Consider the following 19396-nt stretch of genomic DNA (forward strand, 5'->3'; position numbering starts at 1 on the left):
AATATTATTTGTATTAATGGTGCATATAACCTTGTATATAGATATTAAATACTCCATATACATTAGAGAAAATATTTTTTTAACCTGAGGTCATTAACTGACATGTCTTCTGCCAACTCATTTTTCATGTATTTTATACCCATACACATACAATACAAAACCCTTAAAGAACCTGTACCATATTCAGTCTACTCCATCCTGGTCCTTAAAACATACTGAAAAAATTCTACAAGGTTTTTTATTATTTTATAGCTTTTGTGTTAGAAAGGTATTCTTCATGACTGACCTAAAATCTGTTCTCTGATGTCTTGACCATTAGTCAGAATTACTATGTTATCACTGGTAACTCAACTTCCATATAGAAGTACTGAGCTGAATCATGGTACGCACAGGGGGAGCAAGGGGTGGGAATATATTGAGTTTTCAATATGTTATTTCTGCATTTATCAGAGTTTTACTGAAAAGTTCAAAAGCCAGATGAATACGCTTTCACAAACATCCACTTCCAAGCCATTTAATTTGAATTTCTTAACCACAACAAGGAGCTGAAACGTGTCATATGAAGTACCATGTTACGAGCACTTGTCAAAGTTAAGACATATACAAAACAGATATTTTAAAATCAGAAACAGATTTAACTTGCAAGAATACTTTTTGGTAAAGGAGAGTAAAACACAGTAAAAAAACAACTGGAATGAATGTGCTAGGAGTACTAAGTGTGATTAAAATTTATAAATTCAAGAGAAAGAAAAGATGGAAGAGAAATCTACAGATCAAAAAAAAAAAAAAACTACTGAAAATTACTGAGATAACTGGAAATTTGAATACTGGGTGGACATTTAATAATATTACCAAGTATTAATTTCTAAGCTGTGAACATGGTATTGTGGTTCTGTTTTAAAACACAGTCCTTCTCTTTTGGAGATTACATACTAAGGTAATTATGGATAAAATTATATGACATCTAGAATGTCCTTCAAAATAATACAGGGGTAGAAATGGATGGGGTGATAAGTGGAAACAAGACTGGCTGTGACTGGTAATTGTTCAATCTAAGTGAGGTATGCATGGGGTTTATGAAATTATCTTACCTACTTTTGTCTAAAATAATAGGATTAAGAAAAGATAAACTGGAGTCAGACAGTGAGACTCTGATACTACATTAAGGAATACGGACATATACAGCCAAAGACAATAAGCAATCATAGTGATTTGGAGTTGAGATTACTTTTTCGTAGCAGAGATTTGCTTTAAGCCAAAGAACTAGCGCAGAGATGTCAGGAACTAAGACAGAGATTATTAGGAATAAACTATTGTAATCAGACAGAACCAGAATTTAAGAGATATACTTGAAAATGCTACATGCACTGAGGTGACAGCATTAGCCTGTTATGAAAGCTCAGCAGTGAGAAATGAGCATCAGAGGAAATCACCTATAGATCCTGGAAAAATAGGTACTAATAATGGGCAGAAGAAAGCTACAAGAGTCCAAGTGTAATAAAAAGTGTTTACTATATGCCAACCACTGTTCTAGACTTCACATAAATGTATTACCTCATTTATATATAAATTATAATTTATAATACATGAATTTCTATATTATGTATGTTACACATAATAAATCAACAAATTCATCAACTCAGTTAACTGTCACAACAACTCCAGGGGAACAGATACAATTATTATTCCCTTCTACATGTGAAGTACTTCTAACAAGCAAGTGACCTGCCCCAGGTTATACATCTGATGTTATGAAACTGAGGTCCACAGTCAGTCACTTTGGCTCTGGCATCTGTACTCCGAACCACTGTAATGCCTCTGACACAAAGACCATAACAGACAAAAGCATTATTACCTAAAAACAGGTGACATAATCTATTTCCTTTATGATCATTACAAATTCTTTAAATAAGTAATGTGAAACTTTAGAAAAACTTACTTAGCTGATGAAACAATGAGTTGTGAATCTTTATATGCTATCAAGTAGCTTTGATTCTCTGGATTATGCACTGTTACCTAAAAGGAAAACAATTAAAAACAGTAAACACCATTTCTCCAGTGTAAGTGTGTTAAGCCATAACTTCCACTCATTCACTTATAACACAGTATGCCTGGTCCTTCAAGAGAAACAAAATTAAAGAACGAACAGCCCTTGTCATTTCAAGAAATAACTTCATGATCCACATGGTTCCAGATTTAAAATAATACAGCTACTGCTTTATAACAAATTAAGCCATCACTGCCACAATCAGTCATTCATTAAAGTATTCTATACTGCATGTACTATACATTCACAGAAATGAAATGCCAAGCACTTTGAGTGCCAGAAAAAAGTAGTCCCCAACTTTTAACAAAATAATACTTTAAGTTCACTAGTAGATTTATTATAGGAGCTCTGGTAGCATAGTGGCTAAGGCACTTGACTGCTAACCAGAAGGCTGGCGGTTCAAACCCACCAGCCACTCCTCGGAAGGAAGGTTGGGCAATCCTACTTCTGTAGTGATACTGCCTCGGAAACCCAAGGAGGGGTCGCTATGAGTCGGGGCCGACTCGATGGCACTTAACAACAACAACAACAGTAGATTTATTTAGATTTTTTTTTTTTTTTTTTTACAAAGAAAGAATGTAAGTTTATCTAATGGATTTGAAGCACTCTAGAAGAGAGAAAGAACAATTTCAATTTCATCTAAACCAGGAACATTTAATTAGATTATTTCCCTACAGCTGTTTTGAAAAGTACCTAAGTAATCCAATATGGTCAACATAATCTATACACCCTGAAATTCAGTGGCAGCACAAATTCTAATTCACACTAGCTATTAAACTGGGCTTTCATTCATTCATAGAAGCCAAAGAGTAAAACATACTTATTTCAAACCACTGCAGCTCAAAAGTATCAATCTTTAAAGCCAAATATTATAGGCTGTGTTTATGAACGATCTGACTTAACTAATAATAAAATCAAGAAAATGGTTATTAATTTAAAATAAATAAATAAATAAAGACCTGACTGTGTTTAACCAATTTTCCCCCAAATGAATCAATGTATGTAAGAAGAATTTCACATTAAAGAGAGAAAAATACAGACTGGCACATATAAACAAATCTGACATGCAAAGTGTCTTTTGGAACAGTAATATAAATAACTAAGATATATGTATTCTTAAAATATGAAACTGTTCACTAGTTCATTAATAACTGTTGCTCAAAGAATGCACAGCAATTTCAATTTGGATTACCTAAAGTGTAACTCTAGGAGCATAGAATATAAAATATATAGTAGCCGCACACACATACATAATCACATTTAAATTTAAATCATTTTCTCCAAATAGCTGTCCATACTTACACTTTCTAGAACTCGTAAACATCTCTCTGCTCCCCATAATGAAGCTACTAGTTTTTCTTCATCCTCATCTCCACTTAGATGATCTACACATTCTTTTACTAGGGAAAAAGAATGGAGTAAGTTAGTATATCTCATTATCTCAATAATTATACTCTTTAGCTAATAACTGGGAACTCTGGTAGCATAGTGCCTAAGGCACTTGACCGCTAACCAGAAGGCTGGCAGTTCAAACCCACCAGCCACTCTTCGGAAGGAAGGTTGGGCAATCTACTTCCGTAGCGATACCACCCTGGAAACCCAAGGAGGGGTCACTATGAGTCGGGTCCGATTTGATGGCACATAACAGCAGCAGCTGCTAATAATCTGTCTGTACACATCCTCTGAGTATGCTGTAGCCTCTCTGGACATTATTCTTGATGTATACTGTGCAACAATGAAATGTATGAGATTCTACTTTATAATTATTTTATTCTCATAATCCCCTAATATCAAAATGTTAATGACCTTGTTAAAGACTTACAGGATGCCACCAAGAGACAATAGCTTTTCAAACTGATAGAATTATTCTCTGAAATATGTAAGTATTTTCCTTGGCTTAAACAGTACATTAAAAAGTTATACATGAGCGTATCATACCTTTATCTACTATATGATCCAGACCACCTAGAAGCCGTAGTTCTTCTTTAAACCAGTCTCCTGCTCGTTTAGAAGTAAGGGACAGTAACGTCTCCATAGCTAAATGCCCAGTCTAAAATTGAAAAGGACCATTAGTTGATTGTTAATGATAATTATGAGGTAACATTTCCAGACACTGTGTCTCTCTTAAAAAATTCAGCGCATGCTAGCAGTGTAAGTTTTTCACAGTATAGTAAGTATTTACATTAAGTATAAATCAACCAGTTTTCTATCAGACTATGCTAACTTAAAAAATCCTTTTAATGGTATTGCTTGTTTTCACAGAAGTCCTATTATTAAAAGCAGCTTATTATTTGCCAGTTCAATATAATATATAGGTGTGCTATTTCTACAGTACAGAGGCACAAGAGTAGGACTTTGAAAGTTTATATATATTATAAATATAAATCAATTGATTGATTAATTTTCCACAAAAGCTGTAGCCAAGATACTCCTACAAGAAAAATTAGTGCCAGCTGCCCTGAATCCAAACACAAGTTACCATTTAAATTTTTTGCTTATTTGAGGGTAGAAAATAGTACCTACTTGCTTTACTGTGGGTTTTTCCCACCACAGTAAACTTGAGTGTTTTCCACATACTTATTAGTCAATTGTATTTCTTACATTAGTTCCCTTTTCTTTTTCTTTCCCTTATTTTTCTGTTTGTCTTTTCTATATTGTTTAGTAGATTTTCTCATCTGTTTTGAATTCAAATTATCTTTTCTTTATAGTATTTCACATTTAGTTAAACTTTATACTGCAGGGCAAGTAGCTTGGATACTAGTAGTGCGAGGCCACGATGACAAAATTATACATAAACCACAACTAGAAAGAGCATAGAAGACTATGCAATAACATTTACGATCAGATTAAAGTTTTCATTCCCTTCATTCACCTTGAACTACTATTTATCTTTATTAAAGCACACAGCCAACCCCTAACATGAGCAATCTGATACCTGTTGTAATAAAGGAACTTCACCATAAGAAAAGAAAAGTTTTAACTAGCGAAGATGAGTAAGACTTGTCTCTCTTTCCCTTAAAAGATGCAAGTTTGCATTAGGTCATGCTGGTCTATTTTGAAGTAAAAATATTTACAAATTTAAACAATACATCTTACTAAAGAAAATCTTAGCATTATATATTTAAAGAGATCTAGAAGATTTTATTCTTTAAAAACAAAACAAAACCAAAAAATGCCACCCAAGGTTGTTGGTCCAAGGTGACACAGATAGAACTAGAATCCAAATATTATAAAAATAGATAAAATTTTGTCCAAATCTCATTCTAAGTCTCTGAAAGAGTAATTTAATGTGATCAGTTCAGGTCTATCAGATCATGTGTCATAATAATGAAGCCAAGTCATTTTTTGTTTAGGAAAGGAAAGCAATTTAACGTTGATATAGGAAAAATGTATAAGCTTTTTACACTAAAAAGGAATTTTACTGCTTGTATCTATCTGTACAAAAAGACTGTTTACTATTTAAAGCTGTATTGAGTACATTATAAGCTAGTGTTTAAAAAAAAATGCTGTTATTCAAACATTTTATATGAAAACTGGAATACCCTCAAAGGCAGTTAAAGAATAGCTAATTCATTAATCAGAAAACTACCCTGCAATTGTTAACTTTCAGTTATTTGAGTTAAACCTAAAAACAACATAATTTGAACAATACTTTTAATTATCTTTCCATGGTATGTACGATCTCATATTTAAGGCAGAAGTTAAGAAATTAATGAAAAACAAACAAAAACTAAAGTGTAGGACATATTCATCCTGTAAGACAGTATCAATTGTACAATTTAAAACAGAAACAATGTTCAAGAATAGCTAGAAGACTACCCAGAGGGAGTGAGTAGTTGAACCTGTGGGCTTGGGACCATAGTTGCAGGGGACATCAAGCTCAATTGGCATGACATACTACACAAAACACTGTTCCACACCCTACTTTGCCAAGTAACCAGTGGGATCTTAAAAGCTTGCAAGCAGCCATCTAGATGCAACGATGGATCTCTCCTTGTCCAGAGCAAAGAAGAATGAAGAAAACCAAAGACTCATGGAAAAAATTAGTCCAAGCCACTGCTATATCATGTGATCCTCAGCCTATACAACTATGAGACAAGAAGAACTAGATGGTGCCCGGCTACCACTGTCAACCACTCCAAGAGGGATTTGTGTAGGAGATTCTGGATAGAGGGGGAGAAAAATGTGGAACAAAACTCAAAATCATTTGGGGAAAAAAAAAGGGGATTAGGTTTGTTGGTCTGATAGAGTCTGATGGAACCACTGCAGCTATGGCCCCTAGCTCCCCTTCAGGTCTGGAATTGAACCCACTCCTGTGGCTTCCAGCCAAACAAGAGACATGCATATGAGCTGAACATTCACCAGAGGTAGATACACTCCTTGGAGAGAACAATCATGGGAGAACAGAAGGGCTGTGTATGCAAAGAGAGACAGCTCAGGGGGCAGGAGTGCATGGAGGGAGGAACACAGGAAAGAGAGAACTATGGGAAGGGAGTGGGAGGGGAGCTGTGCATTGTGGTAAATTGTAGTCAATGTCATGAGACAAAGTGTATGTGGACTGCTTCCAGAAAATGAATTTGCTCTGTAAACTTTCACCCAAATCACTCTCTTTCTCTCTCACTCTCTCTCTCTCTCTCTCACACACACACACACACACACACACACACGAACAGCTGGAAGACAAGCATCCTAAAACTGCTGTGTTCTGGTTTTAATCATGAGAGAAAACTATTTAACACAGTATTAAGAAAGTTATTATATCGGCATTTACCATTCTAGTAAGTTTAATGTGCAATTTATCAAGTTATTTAGTAGTAAATGCCTGAAAAGAATCTTTAAAAAAAAAAAAAAAGGTAAACAATATGTTAAGACAAAAATGTTAAAAGTAAAGAAAAACTACTAACATACTTTTAAAGGGAATATACAGATTGTCTGGTTATGGTAAGGTGGAAAGATCATTTATAATTCTACCATCTACGCATAACAATTACTTCACTATTAATACACGTCTTAATTTTGTATCTTGCTTTTAAAGTTAACTTTCTTCTCCACCCTCTAACAAAAACTTCAACATTGCCTAATCAATCCTGTCCTAACTAAAGCAACAGCCATAAGTCAGTATCTTGGTAGCACAAAGCATTCTATAATTTTTTTTTTAATTTTTATTTATTTGGGTGAAAATTTACAAAGCAATTTCATTTTCTAAACAGAAGTTCATAAACATTTTGTCTCATGACATTGACTGCAATTTCCTACAATGTAACAGCTCTCTTCCCACTTCCTCCCCATAATTACCTCTTCCCTGTGTCCTTCCCTCCCATGCACTCCTGCCCCCTAAGCAGTCTTGCTGTTCTCCCATGATTGATCTCTTCAAGGAGTGTATCTACCTGATGTAAATGTTCATATGCTAGTCTTTGCGTTCTATAAATTTTTGAGACAAATGATACAGTAGAAAACAAAAGACAAAAACAAAAGAAAAATGTTTATACATACTGTTGGTGTAAGAAAATATCTGAAAATTAAGTATTATATGACAAGTAACTTTATTTTTCAAAACCACAGGCCAATTAACTTGTGATAGCTTTTTTACACTAGTGATATTGATTCTAAAAGTAAAGAAAGCCAGAACGAAGTAGATCTGGAATCAAGGAAAAGCAGCATGACCATCTTAAATATGAGGAACGTAAGGGTAGCTACTGGTCATGGCCCAAATTATGAGGGACACAGCTCTTAGTACGCAAGGCATTCAGTCAGACACCCTGGAATAAGCCAATGCTAAATAAAAAGGAGCCCTTGCAAATCCTCTGAAGTTTTATTCAAAACCCACAAAGAATAAGAATTCAAATTCCTAATGGCCTAAATTTAGTTTTTCTATTGAGAAAGAGAAAAATGAGACAAATTGCCAAAGAAAATTTACAGCTATTTACTGGCAAGATACCTAAATACAGATGTGCTAGTTTAGGAATTTCAGACAGAGAATGGAATAATGCTCAGGACTAAACCTGAAAAAGAATTTGCTGAATTATGAAGCAAGGCCAAGAAAGGTTAAATGATTTGCCCAAGTCATATATCTGCTGGAGGAACTGTAATAATCAAAGACTTTCTAAAAACTATTTTTCATTTTATAATGGAAGAAAGGAACCCACCGTTATATTTTCTAGGTCAAGATGCTTGTTGTGTACAGTTTCACAGAGTCTTCGGATTTTTTCCTTAATTTTGTTCATGTCTTTCTCATTCAGTAGCTTAGATGATGAAGCATCTTGTTCCAGTTCCAACAGTCGAATCATTAGATCTAGGCTAGCTCTATCAAGATCCATGTTCAAACGATCTCTACTCAATATATACATGAGGGCAGCTGTACAAAGGGACAGGTTCTTAAAAGGACCGGGTGGGGGGGGGGGGAGGGAAGTTCATATAAGCAATTAGGAGTAATTTTAAGAAATTAGACCATTTTGAGACTGTTTATTATCAATATTTTAACATAAAATATTGCAGCGAACGACATAAAACTCATTGCTACACTGAAAATCTTTAAAATGTTTTATTCAATGCATCCTCTAAAACAGTCTAGGAAAAAATATTTATAAATTAAATGAATGAATAAAATACTACTGCTTAAAATTTTCCTTCTCTACATGAATACTCCAAAGCTGGAAGAATAAAGCTGAATTATATATTTCTTTAGCCATTCTGTGCCAAATGAAGAGTTTATAAGACCCGTGGCTTCAGTTATACATATATAAAATCCTATTATAATATACCACATACCTTATTCGGTAGAATTTCAGTTTAAAATCAGTAATGTTAATGTGTTTTCAAATTTACATCACAGAAACTTAGCATACTTTTTAAAATCTGAAAAATATACAACTAGACTAAGTCAATATATATGCTAAAATAAACCTTTGCATTCATTGCTTCAAAATAATCCAATTAAGTTTGGCTCAACCAATTAATATTTTTTTAAACTATTACAATATATTCCCCAAATCATTCATATCAGATAGTTATTTAAGCACACTCTGATTTTATAGGTACTATAATCTACAAGTGACGTTTCTGGGTGGTACACATGCTTTGTGATTGGCTGTTAACCTAAGGTTCTCAGTTTGGCTTCACCCAGTGGTGCCACAAAAAGAGAAGTCTGGGGAACTGCCTGCATAAAGATTACAATCAATAAAACCCTCAAGAGGAGATCTATGTAACACATGGTGTTTCCACTGAGTTGGAAGTGACTATGACAGCAACAGGTTTGTTTTTTTTCCGCCCCCATTAAATATAAGTACTAAAGGTAATATATTTTAGGTAAGCAATTATATATAAAAATATAAAAATAAATAAATATGTGTGTGTGTGTGTGTGTGTATATATATATATATCTCATGTTTGACATACTCCAACATTTGAACTATTCTATATTTATTTCAATGCGCAGAAACACAATTAACAGTCTAAGAATTTAAACTCTGAATCCCCAAAAGTAGAGAATTTTAAACTAGGTGACTGATTAAATGCTCACACAAGCCATGGGAGACCCACTGATCCCAAGATCACAAAGCAAATTAATTCTTGCTTATCTCATTTTCCTGATTACCTGCTATGACTTGGTCACAGAGGTATGCTAACTCTGAGTTAAGTATATTGCTTTCAATTTCAAAAGACCTGGTATGCGATTAAGTCCATGTTGCCTAATCTGCATTTGGGACACAATTTCCTTGAATAAAAATGTAATCTCAATATTACCACTATGGTTAATAATTAGTAAAGAGGATTACTTTCTTCTGATTTAATAAAGTTAAAAATGTCATTCCCTAGATTTAAATTAGAATTTTATTACATGCTTTAGTATTAAGAGAAAATGCCCTTACAAACAAGGAATTCCTTTTCACAGTGGGGCTATATCCTAGATTCACTATATATATTCACTCACTCACTGATGTGAAGTTGGATCTGATTCATAGCGACCCCTCCTTGGGTTTCCGAGGCAGTATCACTATGGAAGTAGATTGCCCAATCTTCCTTCCAAGGAGTGGCTGGTGGGTTTGAACTGCCAGACTTCTGGTTAGCAGTCAAATGTCTTAGGCACTATGCTACCAGAGCTCCCTATACATATTCAGTATTACTGAATCTTCTACCTCACCATACAACCATAAAGTACTATACACACGGTAAAGTGATTTGAGAAAAAGGATCTGAAGACACTGGGAACTCTAGAATTGAAAACAGACCTTATTGCTTATGATTTCCAAAAACAGAAAGAGAAAACAAAATCTAGCAGAAAAGAAAATTTAGTAATTCACTATCTTCATACATTGGACTAGGGAAATTTAATTTAAAACCTTATCTAGCTCAAAAAAGTAGCAAGTGTTACCTGGATCTTTATAAGTGTTCCTACTTCTTATCCCTATTAACATTTTTCCAGACAAAATTTTTTTTTTTTTTTAAATTATGGCTACATTTCAAACCATTTATTTTTCATACTACTAATACTGAACATTAAAATATTCTTTCTAATGTTTTCTGATCACGGAAAATCAATGCTTAAAGAACTAAATTTCTAGTATGTTAGCAATCGTAACTACATAAAGTTTTAATAGTATAAATTACAAGTTAAGTTAAAAAAAAATAATAATGCTGTCAAGAAAATAATCTCAAGTGATTTATTAGGGGGGGAAAAAAATCTATCATTAAGTACTACTATATTCAGCAAATAAAATGAACCTAATCTGTGATTAGAAAATATTTATAAATGTAATTATATGACTAACTAATGAAGATAGTGTGACAGCCAAATAGACTAGAATTTTAAAATAATCTTTCTAAATCTCAGAAGCTTAAAAATACCTGATGGTGCTGAGAATCATCCAAGGTTTTAAAGACCATTGCTACCATTCCATGTGCTCTCAGATGCATTCGAAAACTGGGCATGGCACATTTAGTAGCCAAGCTAATAACACTGGAAGAAAACAGACTAAGTTAGGTGGAACAGCTAGTGTGTTAATTTTTAAGTTTGTGCAAAACCAAAATAAGCAAATAGGGGTGGGGGTGGGGGGATCAAAGCACTGACTATATAGATCACAATATAAAAACCATGAGCAAATCAAATTATTCAACATTTACTGATGCCTGATAAGATATAGTACATTAAAAAACATAAACACGATTGCCTTTAGTTCATTTTTAAGCATGAAGTCTTAGCTGTGTTCATAATGTTTCTGAAATATGAAAATTAGCAACTGTAAAGTGAATAAAACATTAGAAATTAATTTTTTCATTTTATTTAATAATTTGTAATTTATTATTGCTAATTTTAATTGTGCCAGAATAGTACTCATATAACCAAAAGAATTATTTTATTTAATGAAAGCATAAATCTTCACAAGTAGCATTTTGTAATATAAAGCCTTAAAAAAAAAAAAAAAAAGATTATTTGCAAAACTCTACAATTCTACATGGCAACTAATAATTTGATATATTAGAGAAAAAAAATAAAGATGGCTAGATTCCAGTCCCAAAGAGTAAAGCCCAAGGTGTGATGGTAAGTATATGGAGACTAAAGCCAACACAATGCTAAAAGGCTATGATTACCTACTTTGCCCTCCACTATTCCATGTAGAAATGACCATAAATGCAATGCCATTGCTCTTCGATTTTAATTCCTGGCACAGGAGACCATATGACCGTCTGACTCAAAATGGCAATTCTAGTCCAGTTCAGCTCACTAATGTCTATAGGATATAGATCTTGCATTCCATATCACTTTTTATAACTTTCAATTTTCCTAGATTCATACTTTGTACAATCCATGTTCACATTATTAATGAATATTTGCAGCTGTTTATTCCCATTGTGAGTTGTGCCCCACCATCAAATGAAGATCTTGAAAGCATTACTCCACCCACATTATTCAGACAGACTCTACTTTGAGGAGATAGCTCTTCCCCAGTGGTATTCTGGTGCCTTCCAACCTAAGGGGTTCAACATCAGGCATGGTATCAGAATGGCCTCTTTCTTCTTCCCAGTGTGTCTTAGTCTGGAAGCTCTGCTAAAACCTGTCCACCATGGAAATCAGTGGCATAGTTTCTACCATCACCACAACACGCAAGCCAAAACACCAAGACAAACCAACAGACTAGTGAAGTACAATGCTATCAATGATAAGATAATCTCTATATGTCTACAAGGAAGATCAGTTACTACTACTATCACTCATATGTACACACAAACCACTAAAGCCAAAGATGAAGAAACTGAAGATTTTTACCAACTTTTGCAGTCTGAAACCGACCAAATATGAAATGAGGATGTACTGAAAGCTCTGAATGACCAGAATGCAAAAGTTGGAAACAAAGCAGCAGCATTAGTAACTGGAAAATATGGCCCTGGTGAAGCAATGATGTCAGAGTCTGCATGATAGAACTTTTTAAGACCAACTAGGAGCTCTGGTAGCATAGTGGCTAAAGCACTTGACTGCTAACTCCTCAGAAGGAAGGTTGGGCAATCTTACTTCCGTAGCGATACTGCCTCGGAAACCCAAGGAGGGGTCGCTATGAGTCGGGGCCGACTCAACAGCACATAACAGCAACAACAACTTAGTAACTGAAAATACGCTTTTTCCAACAACAAAAACAGTAACTATACATGCGGACTTTGCCAGATTCACACAGGAATCAGATTGGTAACTTCTTTGCAAAGAGGCAATGGAGAGGCTCAATAACTTCAGTCAGAACAAGGCCAGGTACTAACTGAGGAACAGACCACTGATTACTTATATGCAAGTTCAAGTTGAACCTGAAAAAAAATTAAAATAACTCCACCAGAGCCAAAATGGTGGCACAGTGCCTAAGGCATTTACCACTAAGCAGAAGGCCAGTGGTTCAAACCCACAAGTCACTCCCTGGAAGGAAGACTGGGCAATCTACTTCCATAGAGATACTCTCTTGGAGACCAAGAAGGGTTTGCTATGAGTCAGGATCGAATCGACAGCAGTGAGTTTGGTTTGGTTTTCAGAGACGAAATATGACCATGATTACATCCCACCTGAATTTAGAGATCTGAAGAATAATGACCAAAGACCAGATGAGTTGAGAGATGACATTAAGACACGAAGATAGCAAAAGGTCACTAAAAAGACAGGAAAAGAAGACCAAAATGGATTTCAGAAAAGACTCTGAAACTTGCTTAAGAACAATGAATAGGTAAAGTGAACAAAAGAAACGATGAAATAAAAAGGCGAACAGACAATTTCAAAGGGCATCTTGAAAAGAAAATTAAAGCATTATAATAAAATGTGTAAAGATCTGGAATTAGAAAAGTGAAAGGGAAGAAAGACTTGGCATTTCTCAAGCTGAAATGAAGAAAAAAATCCAAGCCAAAAATTAAAGTTGTAACACTGAAGGATTCTATGGGCAAAATATTGAATGATGCGGGAAGCAGCCAAAGATGATGGAAGGAATACATAGAGGCACTGTACCAAAAAGAATTAGTCAACATTCAACCTTTTCAGGAGGTAACATGTGATCAACAACTGATGGTACTGAAGGAAGAAGCCCAAGTTGCACTGAAGGAATTGGGGAAATATCCACTGAGATGTTTCAACAAACAGATGTGACACTGGAGGTGCTCACTCATTTATGCCAAGAAATCCAGAAGTCAGCCACTTGGCCAACCAACCAGAAGAGATCCATAGTCGTGCCCATCCCAAAGAAAGGTGATCAAACAGAATCTACATATTACTGAACCATATCATTAATATCACACAGAAGTAAGATTTTGCTGAATTCAAAAACAGCTGCACCAGTGTATTAATAAAATTGGCAGAAACTGAACAGATTCAGAAAGGGGATGTGGAACAAGGGATATCATTGCTGATGTCAGATGGATCTTGGCTGAAAGCGAAGAATACCAGAAAGATGTTTACCTGTGTTTTATTGACTATGCAAAGGCATATGACATGTTGTTGTTGTTGTTATGTGCCGTCGAGTCGGCCCTGACTCATAGCGACCCCTCCTTGGGTTTCCGAGGCAGTATCACTACGGAAGTAGGATTGCCCAACCTTCCTTCCGAGGAGTGGCTGGTGGGTTTGAACCGTCAGCCTTCTGGTTAGCAGTCAAGTGCTTTAGCCACTATGCTACCAGAGCTCCTAATCACAATAAATTATGAAGAGCGTTGCAAAGAATGGGTATTCCAGAACACTTAATTGTGCTCATGAAGAACTGGTACAAAGACCTAGAGGTAGCTGTTCAAAAAGAGTAAGTGGATACAGAATGGTTTAAAATCAAAAAGAGTGTATGTCAGTGCTATATGCTTTCACCATAATTATTCAATCTCTATGCTAAGCAAATAATCCAAGAAGTTGGACTACATAAAGAATGCAGCAACAGGTTTAAAACCATTAAAAATCTGCAATATGTAGATAATACAACCTGACTTGATAAAAGTGAAGATGACTTAAAGCACTTACTCATGAAGATCAAACACTGCAGTCTTCAATATGGATTACACATCAACATAAAGGAAAAAAATCCTCACAACTGGGCCAATAAGCCACATCACAATAAAGGGAAAAAAAGATTGAAGTTGTCAGGGATTTCATTTTACTTAGATCCATAATCAACATCCATGGAAACAGCAAGTCAAGAAATCAGATGACATATCGCAATGGGCAAATCTGCTACAAAACTCCTCTTTAAAGTGTTAAAGAGTAAAGGAGTCACCCTGAAGATTAAGGTGCATCTGACCCAAGCCATGGTAATTTCAAAAGCCTCATATGCACATAAAAATGGGCAATAAATAAGGAAGACAGAAGAAAAATATGCATTTGAATTGTGCATGCAAAAAATACTGAAAATGCCTCCGAATGCCAGAAGAACAAAGAAATCTGTGTTGGAAGGAGTACAGGTGGAATGCTCCTTAAAAGAGAGAATGGCCAGATTTCATCTCACTTACTTTGGTCATGTTGTCAAAAAGGACTAGTCCCTGGAGAAGTGTATTAAGGTTTTTAGTAAAGTAGAGGGTCAGTAAAAGAGTGGAATACTCTCAATGAGTATTGAGGATTGTGAGGATGATGTAGGATCAGACGGTTTCATACATGGTCACCATGGTCGCTATGAGTCAGAACTGATTTGACAGCACCTAACAGCAACATTCTATGTATAAAGGAGCCCAGGTGGAGTGATGGTTCAACACTCTGCTGCTAACAAGATAGTGATTAAATACTGTAGGGCATTTTTACTACACAGTCATATAGGGTTGCTATGAGTCAAAATACCCAATAGCACTTAAAAACAACTCCAAGTAGAATCCATCCTATAAAGGTTAAAGGCAACTGGCTATAAACTACACTTACAGTTTGTGACATATCACACTTGTGATAACAAACTCCCAAGTGTTTGACTTCTTTGACAATATCCTGCCCACTTGGAAAAATTTAATGAGATAAACATGTATGTAATTATCAAATACAAAAACAAGATCTTACCTAAGGCAACGTGTGTTTAGAGGCTGAGTGCTCTTTAAGCCACTTAATAAGTACTCAATGTCATCAGTGAACTCTTGATTTTCACCAAATTCCACCACATCATTGAAGTGCTTCACATGCTGAACGACAGTATATAACTGCCAAGAAAAAAATAAGTCCACCTCTTTTATAACAATGAACTAGATATTTAAGTCCATGAGCTTACTATAAAAGTGCATAAAATAGTTCATTACCTAAAACAAATTTTTTTTAAACATTAGTATTAGAAGGACAAAATAATTTTCTGTTCACGGTTCCAAACTGTAATCAGTGTACTGATACTTTTTCAAGACATTAAGAGTCTAAACGTCACACACACAAAAATCTATCCATGTGTAGGAAAATAGTATACAGCTGCTTACTTCTTTGTCTTCTTTTCTGCATTTTAGTGCAGTAACTATTTCTTGGTAGGGCTGAGTAGGTATGGTCACAGTTTTTATCACTTTGGGTGGTGGTGCAGGAGCCTTAAAAACACCATCATCTTTTTGATTTGGTTCCTTTGGAGACAGCCTTACCTATTAAGAAAAGGTAATGAATTAGTCACTCTGAATAAGTACATTAAAAATAACATCTAATTTGCAATTAAAAAAAAAAAAAAAAGTAAATAACATCTACCAAAAAAGGCAGGTGTGGAGGCTTTTCAAGGATCACATGGTATACATAAAATTCCATGCACTATCAGGTAACACATTTATGTCTCACTGACTAAACAACCACTCAGGTATTCATTCTGGTCTTTTTTAACCTTTCATTTCACACAATTTGTTATTTGTCTCCAGGAGCATCAGAAAGAATAAAAAACCACAGTTACTATATAAAGAGCATTAAGCAGGTAGGAATGAGATAAAAAGAAGACAAAAAGAAATTAAAAAGCACAGGATTTTGAAGTAATTTAGGGCAGAAATAAATAGCCACAAGAGTATGGTACATTTACATATGGTACTAATGTGCACAGTGATGATTTTATACTACTAGAAGGAATTTAAAATATGTTTAATATATTCACTTTAAGAAGAGAGGGAGAAAACTTTTGGGAAAAGAGTGGTGATACTTGCACAACATGGTGATTGTAATTAATGTCACTGAACTGCATATTTAAAAATGGTTAAATTTTTAGCATTTTTTTTATTATATATATTTTACTATATTAAAAAAGAATAAAGACCATGAACTGCACATGATATTTTTAAAATAACTCTATCTGCAATTTTTAAAAATGTATCTATAAAGATCTCATTCCCTTGACAGTTCCAGATGACTGAGGTTTTACTATTGATCTAGAAAAAATATTGTATATACTACTAGTCCTTCTAAAGAAAATAATTTGATTACAATTTTTTTCAAGTGTGTTTTGAAAGACATTATTGGAAAGCAGAAGAGGCTCTCCTCTGAAAAATAAATTTACCACTGAAAGCCATTTTTAGATCTATATAGGATGTAATTTATTATATAGCTCTTAATGGCTAATACGAACTTCAAATATAGGACTACTTTGTTTTTAAAACACTAACTATAATAGATTCCATAAAATGGGGGTCATAAGTAAAATAGGGTGAGTATCTTTTAAGGTTTTTATTAATAATTTACTACCATTAGAATTTCTGATAACCTATATACAATTCTTACCTTTCCAGTGACTTTAACTGAAGCTTACTAAATTTCAGTGAAGTAGGCCAAAAAACTATCAGTTGTAAACACAGCAGATTAAGTAATATATAACTTATTAAACAAACATGAAATTAAGATACATTTCACTTACTGTAACACTCTGAGGTTTTACTACTGGTAGCCCAGGCAGTTCTTCTGAGTCTGGATGGTTCCAATGTCTGGCATTATATACAGCTTTTGTAGGAGACTAGAGAAATAAGGAAAAGATCAACTGTTTCCATCTTTATAAAAAGCACTTCATTTAATAAATTAAGAATCATAAGAGAGTAACAAATGCATAAATAAATGTCCTGAACAGATTAGGAAGAATGGTCTCTGACATGTGCTCTCACCATAAACACAAGGCTATATGCTTAAAAAGGAGTCTCTATGGTGCTCTGGGCAACTATTACCAACCAAGAGAAGATAGCATTTAAAAGTAAACCTACTTGCTAGGCTGAATTATCATTTAAATTCATCATGTTCTGTGGCAAAACTATTGTACCTCAAACTTATGATTCATGGCTCTTAGTCTTCCAAGAGTGGTAATAATCAGGAAGTTTAAAGCAAGTATTATTAAACGCCCCCCTCCCCAAAAAAAACGCACTGCTGATGAATAGTATCCAACTCATAGTGACCCCTCCTTGGGTTTCCGAAGTGGTATCACTACAGAAGTAGATTGCCCAACCTGCCTTCCAAGGAGTGGCTGGTGGGTTTGAACCACTGCCTTCTAGTTAGCAGTCAAATGCCTTAGGCACTATGCCACCAAAGCTCTAACATGTATTACTACAGGTATTAAAAACTCATACTCACTTAACCAAAATCACTGGGGTCACATGTGTCCCATCATTCAGAATTTTCATGTTTTATAAAATTAAGTATGGGACACACACCACTTATTACAAGACAAAGTGTTGTTTAAAGGAGTATCAGATAACACATGATTTCTGCAGCAAAATGAAAATTCACATTATGTGAGATAAAAAATGTAAATAGCTTCAAACTAGTGCAGATTTGGGAGCTCTGGTAGCATAGTGGCTAAGGCACTTGACTGCTAACCAGAAGGTTGGCAGTTCAAACTCACCAACCACTCCTCGGAAGGAAGATGGGGCAATCTACTTCTGTAGTGATACTGCCTCGAAAACCCAAGGAGGGGTCGCTATGAGTCGGGCTGACTCAAAGGCACATAACAACAACAACAACAGTGCAGATTATTTTGCTAGAAAAGCATTTTACTATAAACTTATAAAAAAAACACTAAATTTTCATATTTTGAATTTCAGAACTGAGGATGAAGAACTGTAAATCTGGATGATCAAATACGTAAGATTACACCTGTATAAAAGGAAAAAAACACCTTTACTTTCAAAAGGAGCATGATTAAACAAAAAATAACATAGAAAAGTTCTCCTACTCATCTTCTAATTCTTCAAAAGAGGTATTAAATTACATCATTTAAACTTCACATATGGTATGTTTAGATAGGATATGATTAGAGATTTTGTCTGTAAGATTATGCGAAAAGGACAAGGAGGCCACGTGTTCCGACCTCCTCTAACCCCACAAAAGGAAGACAGAGTCACCATCAATGACCCAAGGCCTATTCCTATGAGGCCAGACATGCTGCTTCCCTCCAGCCCTTTCACCAACTGTTCTTCCCAAAGCACCCATCACCTCTCTCCTGGGCTCGCTAATTCACTGCAGTGACCACACAGAACTCACAGATTACGGGGTTTTTATTAGGGAAGCACCAGGCTACAATTCAAGTTCAGGAAGAACGCTCAGTCTCTCTCCCAGCCCACAGTCTCTCTCCCAGCAGTGAGTGTCCCTTGGTGTCTCACTCAGCAATGCATGTCTCTTGCGTCTCTTTCCCAGGAGCGTGTCTCTTTCAGCAGCACATCTTCCTCAACCAGCAGACAGAGAGAGACTTCTGCCTCTAGGAGGTCTCCTCTTGAGCTCAGCAGAGTGGCCAAACCAACCAATCATAACATCAGAATTCTAAGCACCTGAAAGAGAGTGTGAACCTCCCAGAACATTGCTTTGTGTTGTGCCCAACAGAAATACCCCAGGGGGATAACTTTTACAATCAAGAGCTCCTCAGTTGCTCACAGCAAATTCCACCACAGAGTTTACAAAGACTTATGGCTAGAAAAGCCACACTAAGTAATTTACTACACCACAGA

General features: G+C 35.1%; 1 protein-coding gene across 1 annotated transcript in view; it reads right to left on the minus strand.

Annotated features, from left to right (window-relative positions):
- Positions 1–19396, minus strand: part of WAPL (WAPL cohesin release factor) — a 145750-nt gene that overhangs the window by 31744 nt on the left and 94610 nt on the right. The window contains exons 4-11 of the mRNA XM_007941431.2: positions 17326–17421; positions 15929–16081; positions 15528–15664; positions 10892–11003; positions 8194–8421; positions 3986–4097; positions 3350–3447; positions 1940–2016 (exon numbers count right to left, since the gene is read on the minus strand). Of these exons, the coding sequence (XP_007939622.2) occupies positions 1940–2016; positions 3350–3447; positions 3986–4097; positions 8194–8421; positions 10892–11003; positions 15528–15664; positions 15929–16081; positions 17326–17421 (1013 nt within the window). The remainder of the gene's footprint in view (positions 1–1939; positions 2017–3349; positions 3448–3985; positions 4098–8193; positions 8422–10891; positions 11004–15527; positions 15665–15928; positions 16082–17325; positions 17422–19396) is intronic.

Source organism: Orycteropus afer, unplaced genomic scaffold (genome assembly GCF_000298275.1).
Source record: "Orycteropus afer afer isolate SDZICR_OR568_19922 unplaced genomic scaffold, OryAfe1.0 scaffold00080, whole genome shotgun sequence".
NCBI lineage: Eukaryota > Metazoa > Chordata > Mammalia > Tubulidentata > Orycteropodidae > Orycteropus > Orycteropus afer.